Here is a 14,498-nt window from a genome sequence, read left to right on the forward strand (position 1 = left end):
TAAAATACAAAATAGGAAAATAAAAGAAGCAATAAAAATGCAATTTAAAAATCGATATGAATGTTTCACATGATGTACGAGCTGCCTCCCACGTTCCACCACAAATACACATACACACACTGTGTTAATGAATGAAGTCTGCGGGCCCTGCTGTACATCATTTTGCCTCCCAGCTGAGCTATGAAAAGTGAAAGCAAGCCCAGCTGAAAGCAGGAGGGGGGGGCGAAGGCAGGGACCCAAAGCGCAGGGGGTATTTGCCAAAGGGCACTGGCAGACTCCAGAGGAATTATGAAGCCCTTTCTTCCCTCCCATCCAGTAAAAACTGCCTGCTTGCTGTCCAGGCTTCATCCAGTTGCCATGAGAACTAGCAACATGCACAACCGTAGGTCGCTCTGGTTTAAGGTTACCAGATTTTTTTCCCAATGAATCTGGGGCCACTTTTCAACTTCAATGGATTTTGTATGGGGGCTTGTTTGTAAATCCAGGGACTAGTCCCCAGGAAACGGGGACGTCTGGTAACCTTACTCTGGTTGCAACTGAGAACGGCAGAGCCTCCACTTGTTCTTTGAAGTCTCCCTTTTATTTAAATATATAGATATATAGATATATTAACACAGGTTGGAAAAATAAACGAATCCAAATCAACAGTGTTTTAAACTGTTAAAAACAGCAGTCAGGATATAGATACACAGGTTAGTTTATGCAGCTCTCCTGCCTGCAGCCACCCTCTATACACATCCAATGCGTTCCCAAGTAAAACAGGGTAATTTGGTCCCCCACCCCACCCCACCCCAATGAAGAAAATAACCACTATGCTTCCAAAATCACAAACAGCAACACAGTTTCTCAGGCACCGGGGAACATCTAGAGTGGTGCATGACCAAACAGGACAGGGAAGAGGTATATTTTGGCTCTCAAGGGGTTGCAGAGATGTACCGTTTTGTGGGAGACATAGGGGCACCCACCTTCCTGCACACACAGTTACTCTTTTTTCTCTCTTGATCTTCCCTTCACTGGCAAACTCCTCACAGAGTTTTCATAACATTGCTGCCTCAGGATGCAGCCTATTAAAATTCTAGCGTCTCCCTCCCTCCAACACAGAATAGCACAGCCAGCGATGCGATGGTACAGGAACATCGCAGGCGGCTACTGGCTAGTATGTGTGACGCCACTCACACCCCTCAGTACCTGCCATCTTGAGATCCATTTGTACGCAATATAAATCTGCTGAGGAATTACTAGGTTTCCCAAATAAGCACTCTGGTTATCCCAGTAAGCGAGACGGCGAGTTTGTTTGTTTTTTTAAGAGCACTGCGTTGCATCGAAACCAACATAATAAGTCAGTCACTACTAAGAGGGTGGAACGTCACATTATGTGAAAAAATTTTAATTATTCCTTTTGGCACGTGTACAGACAGGACACTTTCAGGGGAGGGTTGGCAGGCAGGTGGAAGGCCTTAACTCTTCCTCGAGTTGCTCGTACTCAAAAACGCCCTCACGAAATCCTTATCACCCCAAACTCCCCCCTGACCCGAGCTCAGTTTGGTTGAGGAAAGAATGAAGTTTGGGGGGTTGCAATTGTAGTGGGAAATCAACAGATACAAGAAGGGTTAATGCCCACCTTTCTCCTACCTGCCTTTCCCCAAGAAAGTTCCCACAAATTCACATTCAAAGATAGGTTTGCCATGGGAGTTCTGCCTTCAAATGTTTTTGGGACTCACCTGGAACTCATTTTAACTGGAGCATTGGGGAGGGGAGAGAGAAAGGTGCTTGCTTCCTTTGGCCCTTCATTATAAGACTCAGTCATTTCAAAATGTTTTCTTGAGCAAAAACAAGATAGGTTCCTAATCATTTGTACAAGTGTCAGAAAACCTGTTCTGCCTGCTTCTGGGGTGTGGAGAGCTCTCTAGATCCAGCCGCACAAGTCCGTTCTCTAGCCTCTCTTCTAGGAATAACCGTTAGTGACATTTCAGTGGGTGGAAGGATGGCTTTGGCCTACAAGGATGGGGAACCTGTGGCCCTCCAGATATTGCTGGACTACAGTTCCTATCATTCCCAGGTCACATAGTCAGGGACGATGGGAGTTGTAGTCTAACAACAACCAGGCGCACAAACAGCACAAGGGGAAGAATTCTGTAAGACTTTGTGCTAAGGAAGGATGTTTATGCTGGTGGGTTTCGTTTTAGACTGGCTTGTGGCATTCTGGACTGAATTTAAAAAAACACAACAATATGGACCCACTATATGTCCGACCCCAATGGGCTGTATTGCGAGGCAATAGGGCACACCTCAGGTGCAGGTGTGTGGTAAAAGGTAGACATTTGTATCCCTGCACGGCTCAAGCACACCTGGGCCGCTGAGAGGTGTGCTGAGATGCTCTCTCAATCACAAACAGATCCTTTGGGCAACATGTTGCCCACACTGCAAGCTGATCTGGTAGCATAAAATCTCAACATTGCTGAAGTTGGTTGGGGTGAGTATCAAGAAAACAGGGCAAAGAGCTAGACTCTCCTGCTGCTGGAAAAAGTTCTAGATGCTGGTGAGGAGCAGGTGGGATCTAAGCTGAAATTCTAGGCTCAGAACTGCTTATCCCTGAGGTTTGGGATGGAGGGGAAGGTCAACTTTCTAAACAGCCACCCTGCCCCTTCAGAAGAAGCTAGGGAGAGGCAATCCCTTTCTAACAGGGAGTCCTCAGTAGTCCACCCCATCCAGATTCCTCCTCAGTAGTTTTACATATTTCCTGATAGTGCCCTCCAGAAGTTCCTGAACTCAAACTCCCATCAGCCCTGGAAAGCCCAGCCAATAACCAGGGATGATGGGAAGTGTAGTCCAACCATCTCTGGAAGGTGGCATGATGGGTACCCCTGCTCTAAGTTGTGGGAGGCTTTCATGACTTCCTGGAATCTTCCTCCCCTAGATTAGATGTCATACCAATTAGGACACTTCTTGCCAAACCCGTCCTCCCACTGGCTCCTTTGAATCCTCTTGTACAGGTACAATAGGTCTCTCTCATAGGATCTGACCCTTAGTTCTCAAACCCACCCCACCCTATCCTCCGATAAATCCACTCTTTGGTCCCAGTTAAGATAGGATGTTCTCCATCGCACTGTACCCTAGTACCCACTCGCCCCAGCCTGAGAAGGGGGCAAGGAGATGCAATGTGGCATCTACTGGCTGTTCCCAGATTATTTCCCCTGCCCTCTCCCTTCCACCTTCCAAACGTGATTGTCCAAAGGGCAGCCCCTCGTCCTCACCTGCTAGGCCACCAGAGAAGAACGCCGCACTTGCTTGCTGTCCAAGATCAAAGCACAGCTCCCAGTGTCCATTCTAGACAACTCACACTGGGTCTAGGGACACCTCTGCTAAAACGTTAAAAGAGGACCCACTGACTGATGAAATCACCAGTCTTTGCAGATTATAGGAACTGGGTATGTGCGGGGACCCCCTCAACGCTTCTTCAAAACTGCCAGCCAAACATGCTCTACAGAGGCCTGTCCATTCTTCAGTGGTCAAATAGTTCCCCGTCAATGAACCCTCGAGTCCCCTCACCTTCCCGCCAATCTAGTTCCCAAGATCCACTGGGGGCAGGCAAGACAGGAAAACCAGGTCCAGACTAGTTTGGATGTGGCGTGCACCCAACTCTCCCCACCCTCGTGCCCCATAATTTCTCCAAGGCCCCTCTAAGTGGTAATAGCTGTGATGTATTTCCCTCCCTTTGCTCCCCCCAAAGCCATTCACAAATGGGCATTGGAACCACCTGCAAAGGGGGGGGGGACGACATACACACATACATATGTTCTTGCAAACATACACATGCTGCACAACACTCTCTACCCCCCCCTTTTGTGCATGTCTGTCCAACCATCCTAAATGGGGACCACATCGGCCGCGCTCTTTGGCTTCCTTCGCCCATTTCTACCCCGAACAGCCACAGGAGGCGGGCCAACACAGTCTTCCTCCTTATAGCGGCGGCAACTGCTTGCCTGTGCCGGCTGCTGACAGTTCCTCTTCCTCGGCTGGGTCGGGGCCGATGGGCTCTTTCTCCTCTGGGGGCTCAGGCCCGCCAGCCTGAATACTGACGCACAAAACCAGGGTCTGCAGGAAGCCGTAGAGGCAGGCAAACTGAACGAGGTACTCCTGCACCAGCCACAGGGCCAAGTACATCCCGTAAGCGGTGACTAAGAAGCAGGCAAGGCCGTGGAGCCAGACCTTAAGGGGCCCCCCAAATCCCAGGATATCCAAAACCAGCCGGAAGGCCGGGGATGAGGCACAGAGCAAAGTCACCACGCACAGGTCAAAGAGGTGGCGGGCGAAGTTGAAGCAGATCTGCAAGTGCTCTGGCGATTCCACAGATGCTTTCGGCGGGGAGAGATACTGAGGTATCCCGGCCAATAGGGAGCGCTCTCCAGTAGTGGAACTTTGGCCCCAACCAATGGCTCCCAAGAGGCGCCGGCCGCTCCACCACCTTGGTTTCGGGGGCGCCGTGCATTCCTCCAGCAATTCTTCCTCTTCCTTTCTCACGTCCTTCGCCTTTCCTCGTCGCCAAGGCAGCCCAGGGAGCCATGACTTGGCTCTGCTGAGGAACATGGCACAAGGAGAGGATGCACAATAATATAGATATATTATTATAATATAATAACTAAAGGGCAGGTGTGGGAGCTATACACCCAGAGCAACCAAAGTTTACTTGGGACCCAAGGCTCTCGAAGATCAACTCCCTGCCACAAAGAATACGGCCTAGCATGGCATGTTCTGCTCCTCCTGCTCGCATCTGCTTGGTTTCTGCAGCTTCAGATGCCACGGCTGGTGGCTCAGTCTTCAAAGAAACCACAATTGTGGGTTACCCATAAATCTTGGCACTTCCGGGCTTGGAGCTGTCCTAGATGCTCGCTGCCGAGAACATGAATCTTCTCTGTCCAAGGAAATACGTATGTTGGAGAACCGTTTGTTCACACTGGGGGAAGTTGAGCTTCCTGCCACATCACACTGATTTTTTTCAACACTCCTGGCAAAATCTTGGAGCATGCAGGTCCATTTCCCCAAATGAGCATGGTGGGTTCAGTTCCCGGTTTCCCAAAGGGTGTATTTGTGCCTCCCAAAATAAAAAAAAATCTCAGCTTCTTATTAGTTCAGGGGCTCCAAAGTCTCGCATCATGCTGCCTCAAATCAATGATGGGATCTTTCGCTCCAGAACAGCCTCCCCTATGAAACAAAGCAAGACATTTTCAGTCCGCGAACTGACTGCAAGTTGGACAGGATGGGAGTTAAGGGGAGGCAGGTTGTAGGCAAAGAGCTGGCTCTCACAGCTGCAGAAATTGTTGGAAGGGTAATGTTTAAATTCTGTTTTGCTTCCCTTAAATAAATAGGGTTTTCATATCGGGTACCTACTGAGATTACAAAAGGAACACTTTCATATTTCTGATTGAACCTACTTCTTATCTTGAAAAATGGTCCTGATATTAGCTGAGAGTTATTGTCAACTAAGTTTTACTCAGTGTAGAGACACTGAAAATAACATGAGTAAGTTAGAGCCATTCACTTCAATAGGTCTACGATGAGTAAAACTAAGTGAAACATAGCTGAATACCACACTATGTTCCCTGGTCGTTTCTCTGGGAGGAAAAAAACAAACCACTGATCACGTGTTCTCAATTCTCAATACTGATTTTATCCAATAATAAAATTATTATTTCATTGATCAGGTTTTACCACAGGGTCCCAGGCTACACAAATCACAAAACAAAGTGTTGAATACAAATAATAAAACAGCAGCTAAGACTTTAAAAGAATGCAATTCAACGGCAAGCAATAAAAAACAGCATGACCAGCATACTGCTCAAGACCTCCCAAAGGCCTCAACAGAGAAGTGTATCTCAAGCAGTATCAGAACCAGACATACTTTAGAGAGGAGGTAATTCTGAATATGGGTGTCTACTTCTGAGAAGGCTTTACTTGGTGGTGGAACTCTGAGAAGGACCTCCCCTGTGGTCCCTGCTCCTGCCAACCTAGCAGTTCGAAAGCATGTCAAAGTGCAAGTAGATAAATAGGTACCATTCCAGCGGGAAGGTAAATGGCATTTCCGTGCGCTGCTATGGTTCGCCAGAAGCAGTTTAGTCATGCTGGCCACATGACCCAGAAGCGGTCTGCAGAAAAACGCCAGCTCCCTCGGCCAGTAAAGCGAGATGAGCGCCGCAACCCCAGAGTCATCCACGACTGGACTTAACAGTCAGGGGTCCCTTTACCTTTACCTTTACCGACCCCATTTCAAGTGCTGGTTTTGACCTATAAAACCTTAAAACAGAACCACAATGCCTCAAGGACCATATGAAACAACCCAGACTCTCCCCATTCATCATTCGAGGCCCTTCTTCATGTGCCTCCCTTTTCTCGCAATGAAGCCTATTCAGTATGAGGGAATTTCCCTTTAAAAAAGGGAGAACTTGACAGCTATGTAGGAGGGACAGATCCTGAATGCAGTGCGTGCGTGTTCCTACATGAAAAAAGCAGCATGTTGGGAAACAGTTCAAGCTCGCCTTCTCTGTATTTGTCCATCTAACATGAGGATTTTCTGGTGGGGAAGCACTCAGACCTAATTTCCTGCAGTGGTAGGCTCCAAAAAAACAAAACGAAAATCCCTTTACATCACTTGAATCTGCTGCTTGTATACACTGACCCTAATCTCTCTCTCTGTCTCAGAATACAAATGCATTCAATCAGTCACCCCCAATCCCTTGATTGCTTTGGAATTTAATTGCAAAACTCTGAAAAGGGGTTTTATACCTCCAGAATTTTTATTTCCCCTATCTTAGTTGACCTATCTTAGTTTCTCTCTGCTCTCTCTCTCCCCCACCTCAACCCCAATAATCTCTTTTGTATGGCATGAACCCAAAATGTGCAATTAGCTGAAAATAAGCAGATGGATATCCACCATCTGTAGCCACAAAACAAGACCTGCATGGCGTAAATAGATAAGATATTTTGCAACACCAAGCCGAAACCTGTTTCTATCATCATCTATGCATTTCTGCTGCTGTAGGGGGAAATATGCCAACGAGGAGCCCTCAAGACGAACAAAAACCTCATTTAAACTCTCAGGAAAGTGACTTCCCCAACCTGGCGCTGGCTGGGGCTGATGGGAGTTGTAGTCCAAAACACTTGGAAGGAACCAGTCTGGGGAAGGCTCCCCCTTAGTGCATAAACAAACATGGCGGCCCTCCAGATAGGTATAGTTGGACCACAACTCCCATCAGCCCCAGGCAGAGTGGTCCACAGAAAGGGATGATGGGAGCTGGAGTTCAACAGCATCAAGAGGCAAACACATCAGCTACCCCTGCATTACCTGTTTGAGGGGGAAGGAGAGAACATATATACCACTCTAAGTTTCCTATTATCCAACAGCTTGTATGAAACTAGGGGTCAGAGGTGGATTTAGGGGAGCCCGACTGGTTCACCCTGTTCAGGGAGACTTTTAATGTTTAGTAGATTATTGTGTTTTAATCTTCTGTTGGAAGCCGCCCAGAGAATAGGGAGACTCGGCCACAAAGTTCGCCACTACAAAGAGTGTCCCAGAGCACCTCAGAAGTGCTACCAATGAAAGAGAAAGCCTCTGAACATGTTCAGAGTGCTTTTCTGTTCACCACTGAATAACCACAACTCGTGCTTGAGGTTGAGATAAAGGGCATGACTTTTACGCACAGCCAGATTTTCTAGCCACCCATGTCAGATTATGCAGCACAGCAGCTTTCTTTCTTCAAAAAAGGACTTTTGAAAGCCTTGATTTTCTCCTGTATTCTGCTTATTATCATGGCTGTTGACTCTGCTCGTTCATCTTTTATCTCAGTTGGCCATTACGTACACTGATTTTACATATGTTAATAGGGTTGCGGCCCCTCTAGCCCAAGTCAAGAGTTAGAACTACTGAAATGTATGGTCGTGGCTAAACGTAGGACCACCGATTTCAATTGACCTGCTCCGGATAGGGCTAGCAAGGGACACAACAACCCTTTGCAGAAAATGAGAATGAATGAAACAATCATAAAACCGACAAATGGCTTCACAACCACCCACAACCACAAATACTTCAGGCAATGGGAAGAGTAACCGCTTGACGAATCAAACCTTTTGCATGCAGCCACATGTATATGCAGAAACAGCCTATCTCAAAACATGTACTCCAGGTGAGGTCTGTATTCTGCTCTGGTCAGACCTCACCTGGAGTACTGTGTCCAGTTCTGGGCACCACAGTTCAAGAAGGATACTGACAAGCTGGAATGTGTCCAGAAGAGGGCAACCAAAATGGTCAAAGGCCTGGAAACGATGCCTTATGAGGAACGGCTTAGGGAGCTGGGTATGTTTAGCCTGGAGAAGAGAAGGTTAAGGGGTGATATGATAGCCATAAAAGGATGTCATATAGAGGAGGGAGAAAGGTTGTTTTATGCTGCTCCAGAGAAGCAGACACGGAGCAATGGATTCAAACTTCAAGAAAGAAGATTCCACCTAAACATTAGGAAGAACTTCCTGACAGTAAGAGCTGTTCGGCAGTGGAATTTGCTGCCAAGGAGTGTGGTGGAGTCTCCTCCTTTGGAGGTCTTTAAGCAGAGGCTTGACAGCCATATGTCAAGAATGCTTTGATGGTGTTTCCTGCTTGGCAGGGGGTTGGACTGGATGGCCCTTGTGGTCTCTTCCAACTCTATGATTCTATGTGTCTCTGTGTGTTAATGAAATGGCAAGGCTGCACCTTCTGCTGGTAATATTTGTGTGAGACAGGAAGCGAGCATGCACTTGGGATTCCTCGCGAGCCACTTTCAGATTGGGCTGGGAGTCTGGTCTAGGTGTAATTATGGTGCCATATGCTCTGGGTGGGAGATCCCATTCCGACCAGCAATGTTTTATTCGGCTTAAGGGGGATTGCGCCTAAGGAGCTGTAGGTTATTAAGAGCGGGATTCTCATGGTGGGGAATATTTCTGGCGTTATATGTCATTTGCTCTCTGCAGCTCTGGAGTGCGCAGCAAGCATGACTTTTGCGGGACTAATTGGAAAAGGTGCCTCAACATGTGTACATTTATAGCATAATAGCCTCTTTATAGAAGCGCCCTGTATCGACTGCTTTTAAGTTCTTAAAACAATCAGTGTGTGTGTGTCTGTGTGTGTCTGTGTGTGTCTGTGTGTAGGGCTATCCTCTGCAGTGTTGTGCAATAAGGATACTTGGGATTTATATAAGGCATGTCAAGTAAGCAAGATATCTCTCACAACACATTTAACTCTGCAATGTTTCAAACCGCGTGTGTGTGGTGCGTGTGTATGGGGCGGGGGTTAGGGGTTGTCAACCAACATCTGGTCTATTTATAGGCTTCCCGGTGGAGGGAACTACCTTCTTAGGCCTTTATTGCACAAAATACCACCCCCCACCCACCCTTTCTAAATTAAAGAATCCTGGCAAACCCTCACCTGAATCCTAGTCGATGCAGACACACACACACACACACACACACACACACAGCAACCACCACCCCCCCGGCAAGAGCTGCTCCTTTAGCTCAAAGATTCCTCCCTCCCCCGAGAATTTGTACACCCCCCCTCCCTAAGCGACTGCACCCAACGATCCTAATTAGGGCAGTTTCTCCCGATCACCCCCCCCCCAAAAAATAAACTCCTCCAGGAATATCCACCACCCGCTTGCCGGAGACCGCAGCGCTGCAACACGCGCCCCCCCCTCCACCTCCCCTCCGTTTAGCACGTACCGGGTGAGAGCCAGAGAAGAGATGCCTCCGGAGCAACTTTCCCCCCCTCCCCTCCCCACGGATTTCTTTCTCCTTCCCTTCCGATCTCAGCTTTTTATCTTGCAAGGAGGAAGAGTGGGGCGATTTGATTTCATTCCTTTCCTCCACCTCCCCTAGAAGGTAGCAATGCTCTCCTTTTCAATGTCGCCTACCTTGTTTCTTTAATATATATGTGTGTGTGTGTGTCCAAACTCCAGCAAAAGAGGGACTTTCCGGAGGATCTTTTGCCCCGTCGAGCAAAGGGAGAGAAGGAAGGGGAGAGACTAGCCCAGCCCTAGATGGAGAAGGAGGGGGAAGGAGACGCGGGGACGGGGGGGGGAAGTCTCTTCCTTGGGATTTTCTGGTAGGACTGGATTAGGAGAAGCGCCACCCCAAAGGCGGGAGGAGCCTCTAGGGAGGGGTCATCGTGCAACTGGGAAGGAGGGACTACCTGGTGGGTGGAGGAAGTGGGAGAACTGGAAGGGCGGACTGGGTGTCAGAGGGAGCGGAAGGGGCTGGGAGCTGGCGCAGCTCGGACTCCTGGGTGCGCTGCGAGGGCGCGAGGATCATTACGGTTTCATTCATTGCTAAAAAAAATTCCTTCCAGTAGCACCTTAGAGACCAACTAAGTTTGTCATTGGTGTGAGCTTTCGTGTGCATGCACACTTCTTAGTCAATGCAACATCAAGTCCCAGAGGCAGGTTGCAACAGTGTGAAGTGGGGGGGGGGGGTTGAAATTACAGTTATCCTCCAAAAAACAAAAGTTTCAGGTTTCAAAAGGATTAGGCCTGGGGTTCCCAACCCGTTTTTAGCCATGCCCCACCTAAGCATCTCTAAAATCCTGATCCCCCCCCCTTGACATATAATTCTTGTTATTCAAAAAGCAAACTCCTGCTCACTTGGAGGAAGCCTAAAAGGCCGTTTACTGTTAATAACTCGTTCTCAAATTGCCCCCCCCTTAAAAATCAAATTGCCCCCCATTGTGGAACCACGGGATTAGGCTGTAGTACGGTAGTAGTAATGCAGCTGGGTTGAGGGGGAGGGAAGCAAGAACGGAAGCTCGTAAGTTTTAGGAAGGAGCCGGTGGGAGTCAGGACTCCTGGGTTCTAAGAAAGAGCCAGGACCATGGCAGTAGAAGTCTTTATTATTTCTTAAATTGGTATACCACCCGTTATCTGTAGATGTCGGGGCACTTCAGATACAAAATAAAAATACAAAACAATAAAACTAAAGCTTGGATTAGTTTCCGTTGTAAACAAAATCTACCCTTATAGAGTCAATTGTAGGTTCTCCATCGGTAGGAGAAATAACAGAGGCCAACCAGAGAATATTGAGAAGCAAGCAAAGCAGCTAGTAAGCCTGATCTTTATTGAACTGTTGCAACAGGGTGCTCCCTCACAGGCATGAGAAAAGAGGAGGACCCAGAACAATGTGTGCCTGCCCTTATGTAGAATTTTCAAATTGCCCACCCTCAAACTCCAGACCACCCCCAGAAACATCATACATACATCACAGGGTGCCGTCTAATACAGAATCCTGAGTGTGTTTTTTATCTCCTTTAAAAAAAAATCTCCTGTCTGGCAGGTTACCTGCTTGCATTATCTGGGGCCTGGCCACTCTTTTCTTATTAAAAAGGTAAAGGGACCCCTGACCATTAGGTCCAGTCGTGACCGACTCTGGAGTTGCGCACTCATCTCGCATTATTGGTCGAGGGAGCCGGCGTATAGCTTCCAGATCATGTGGCCAGCATGACAAAGCCACGTCTGGAAAACCAGAGCAGCACATGGAAACACCGTTTACCTTCCCGCTGTAGCGGTTCCTATTTATCTACTTGCATTTTGACATGTTTTCAAACTGCTAGGTTGGCAGGAATCCAGGAACTCAATTCCGGAATCCAGGTCCCAGGTCCCAGGCTCACCCCATTCACACCTTAAATGTGGCCTTAAGGCAGGATCTGTGAGCACAGGGACAATGGGGAGGTTTTTTCATTTCCTCCCTCCTTTCAGAGAAACATTTGGTCAGTTTGGGAGAGTCAAAATGGTTTCAGGACTAGTTGTATGTGTTTGCTTGGTACATTTATGAACCTTAATTTTTTTATTACATTACAGTGGTGAAAGTTCCTAAATTAGAGGTACAGGAACTCAATAGTGGCTTGTAAGAGCCATGCGGTCTGAGCCACAGTAACTAGCTAAGACATGCTCAGAGTTTGAGCTTCCCTGGCAGATTGAAGGTGAACAATAGTCTTCATTACCTTCCTCCCAAGGCAAGTGGGAGTGACCTAGCTAAGCCTGACAGGACAGTTTACTCTATGGTCTTAACCCCTTCATGCATTAATTAGACTTAAGCATTGTTGGCTGTATGAGGCTGGTTATCCCACATTGTTTTCTGGTTCCAGCTTGCAGTCTTCCTTTAGGCATCTGATTACCTTGAGAACACAATGCTAGACTAGGTAAACCTTTGGCCTGATCCAACAGACCTTTTCCTATGTCGTGAAAAGAGTCCATCCCCCCAGAAAAATAGCAAGGTTAAGAGCCAAAAGTAATGTGTTCCCCTAGGAGGAGGAGAAGCTGGACTGATAATAGAGTTGCCATGCCAAAAGAGCTGCTTCTGTCTCTTAAAACCTTACAATTTGAGGCACAGATTATGAACCCCTGGCCTTCCAGATGTTGCTGAGCCATGCTGGCTGACAGGCCTGGCCCACCCATTAGGCAAGGTGAGATGACTGCCTCGGGCATCAGGATCCACAGGGGCAGCAGATCCCAATGCAGATCACTATTTCCCCCTTGGTTCCTGATTTAGCTCTTCACCCACCCCTTCTTCTCTGGTGGGGAGGGAGTGTCATTTTGAGGTTCTCCTCAGGTACCAAAATGCATTGTCTGGCCCCGTTGGCTGAGATTGATGGGATTTGAAGTAAATCTGGAGGGTTGCGGGTTCCCTTGTCCCTGCCATAATTGCTCATATATTAATTACTCGGAGGCTGCAGTTCTAAGCATAGTGGCATTGACTTTTGAGTACGCGCCGTTTACAATAGCCTATTTATTTTGAAAGAAGTCATTTTGAAACAAATACCCAGGCACCTATTGAGGATTTATGGCACCCATTTTATTTTATAAAAACGTCTGCTGGGTTCTGCTAAAACCGGCCAGAAAATACCCACGAACTCTTATCGTACCTTTTAAGCATTTCCTCATGCTTCTGGCAAGTTCTGCCTTAATGCAGCTGCTAATCCTTTTCTACAGTGTGAGTCTTCTTTATGGTCTATTAATTTTATCAGAAAGGCATGTCAGATTGCTAACTTCTTCAAGGAGGCAGAGAAGCAGGGTATAAATCTTTTAAATAAATAAAACGCACGTTTGTGTTTTCGGTAGCCACCTATTGGACGTTGCCATACATAGCTGAATAAAAGATGACAAATGGGCAAAAAAGGAGGGGAAAGACTCTAGAAAAGACTTTATTCTTAAAAGCACATCTCTGTAGGAATATCAAAAGGATATCCTTTACCAATTCAGTCTGTTAACCCAGAAGCCCAATGAACAGATACTAGAGCTGCAAAGAATTGTTTTTACAGGATCCCATCTCTCTTCCCTCAGGGATCAGAGATGCCATATTATTGTGTCCTTTTGATATTAAATAGTTTTAACTGGGGGTGGGGTCACAAGGGACGAGTAAGATATTTCAGGGTATTAACTCACGAAGAGCTGTTTTAATAACCCCAGTGGCCTTTTTCAGGCACTTGTTAGGTCAGCATTGAAATGAATAGGGGGCCTTGCAGTCACTGCTGCATGCTATTTTTGGGGAAGGGAAGAGGGGGTGATTCTGTTGCTATGGTAACCGCCTACCTTGAGGCCTTTCCCAGCCTAAGCAGAGCTGTTACTGTAATTAAGAAAAACCCCTGTAATAATTACAACCTTTAGCAGCTTTCTCTGCAGGCCTGAACTGGCCATTGGATAGTTCTGGCAAATTCCAGAGGGGGCCATTCTCCCTGGGACTTTTATGCTCAGCAAGCAAATAATATCCCCTTTAAAAACACACCTGATTTGCAGTTCCTATGGGGGTTGTTCAAACTGTGCAGGACCATAGCCAAAAGTGGTCCTCAGGTTCTCACTTGGAGGAGGAAACAAGAATGGCAAAGTGTGAAAGAAGCAGTTTGGGGGATTAGATGTTAGGTGAATATATTTGTTTCTGTGGAGTCTGCTCCGTAATGGCTTGGAAAGGGGCAGAATCGTCTATTCTCAAGTCAGTAGTAGGGGAATGGATAAAAGCAGTGATATGCTAACTTCAAGCAACACACAATGAGGTTGGAAGGAAAACCCATCTGGGATACTCGCCCTTTCCTTTTGATGCTAGTTGTCAGTGGAATTTTGCAGCAACTTTTAGAAACTGAAGGAATCAAGTAGAAGCGTTTAAGCCAGGCATCCCCAAACTTCGGCCCTCCAGATGTTTTGGACTACAATTCCCATCTTCCCCGACCACTGGTCCTGTTAGCTAGGGATCATGGGAGTTGTAGGCCAAAACGTCTGGAGGCCCGCAGTTTGGGGATGCCCGGTTTAAGCCAATGACATGAGAATCTAACCAATTGTTTACCTTCCAGCGTTTAATTTTTTAAGTATGTTTATTTAGGATGTGAAGCCTTAACACATATTAAATAAAAATTAAGCCATGACTGTATGATTGCACCTGCTGTCCCAATTTCTAGTGCATGCTCTAGTTATCTCCTGCTTGGACTACTGCAATGCGCT

General features: G+C 47.1%; 1 protein-coding gene across 1 annotated transcript; it reads right to left on the bottom strand.

Moving 5' to 3' along the window:
- Positions 1–558: 558 nt before the first annotated feature.
- On the bottom strand, positions 559–10,132 carry C2H6orf47 (chromosome 2 C6orf47 homolog). The gene is made up of 2 exons (XM_035107150.3): positions 9,933–10,132; positions 559–5,202 (listed from the first exon to the last, which is right to left on the bottom strand). Exon 2 carries the CDS (start codon positions 4,585–4,587, stop codon positions 3,961–3,963), a length of 627 nt encoding a protein of 208 aa, XP_034963041.2. The 5' UTR covers positions 4,588–5,202; positions 9,933–10,132; the 3' UTR covers positions 559–3,960.
- Positions 10,133–14,498: the final 4,366 nt, after the last annotated feature.

Source organism: Zootoca vivipara, chromosome 2, assembly GCF_965207765.1.
Source record: "Zootoca vivipara chromosome 2, rZooViv2.hap1.1, whole genome shotgun sequence".
Classification (NCBI taxonomy): Eukaryota; Metazoa; Chordata; class Lepidosauria; order Squamata; family Lacertidae; genus Zootoca; species Zootoca vivipara.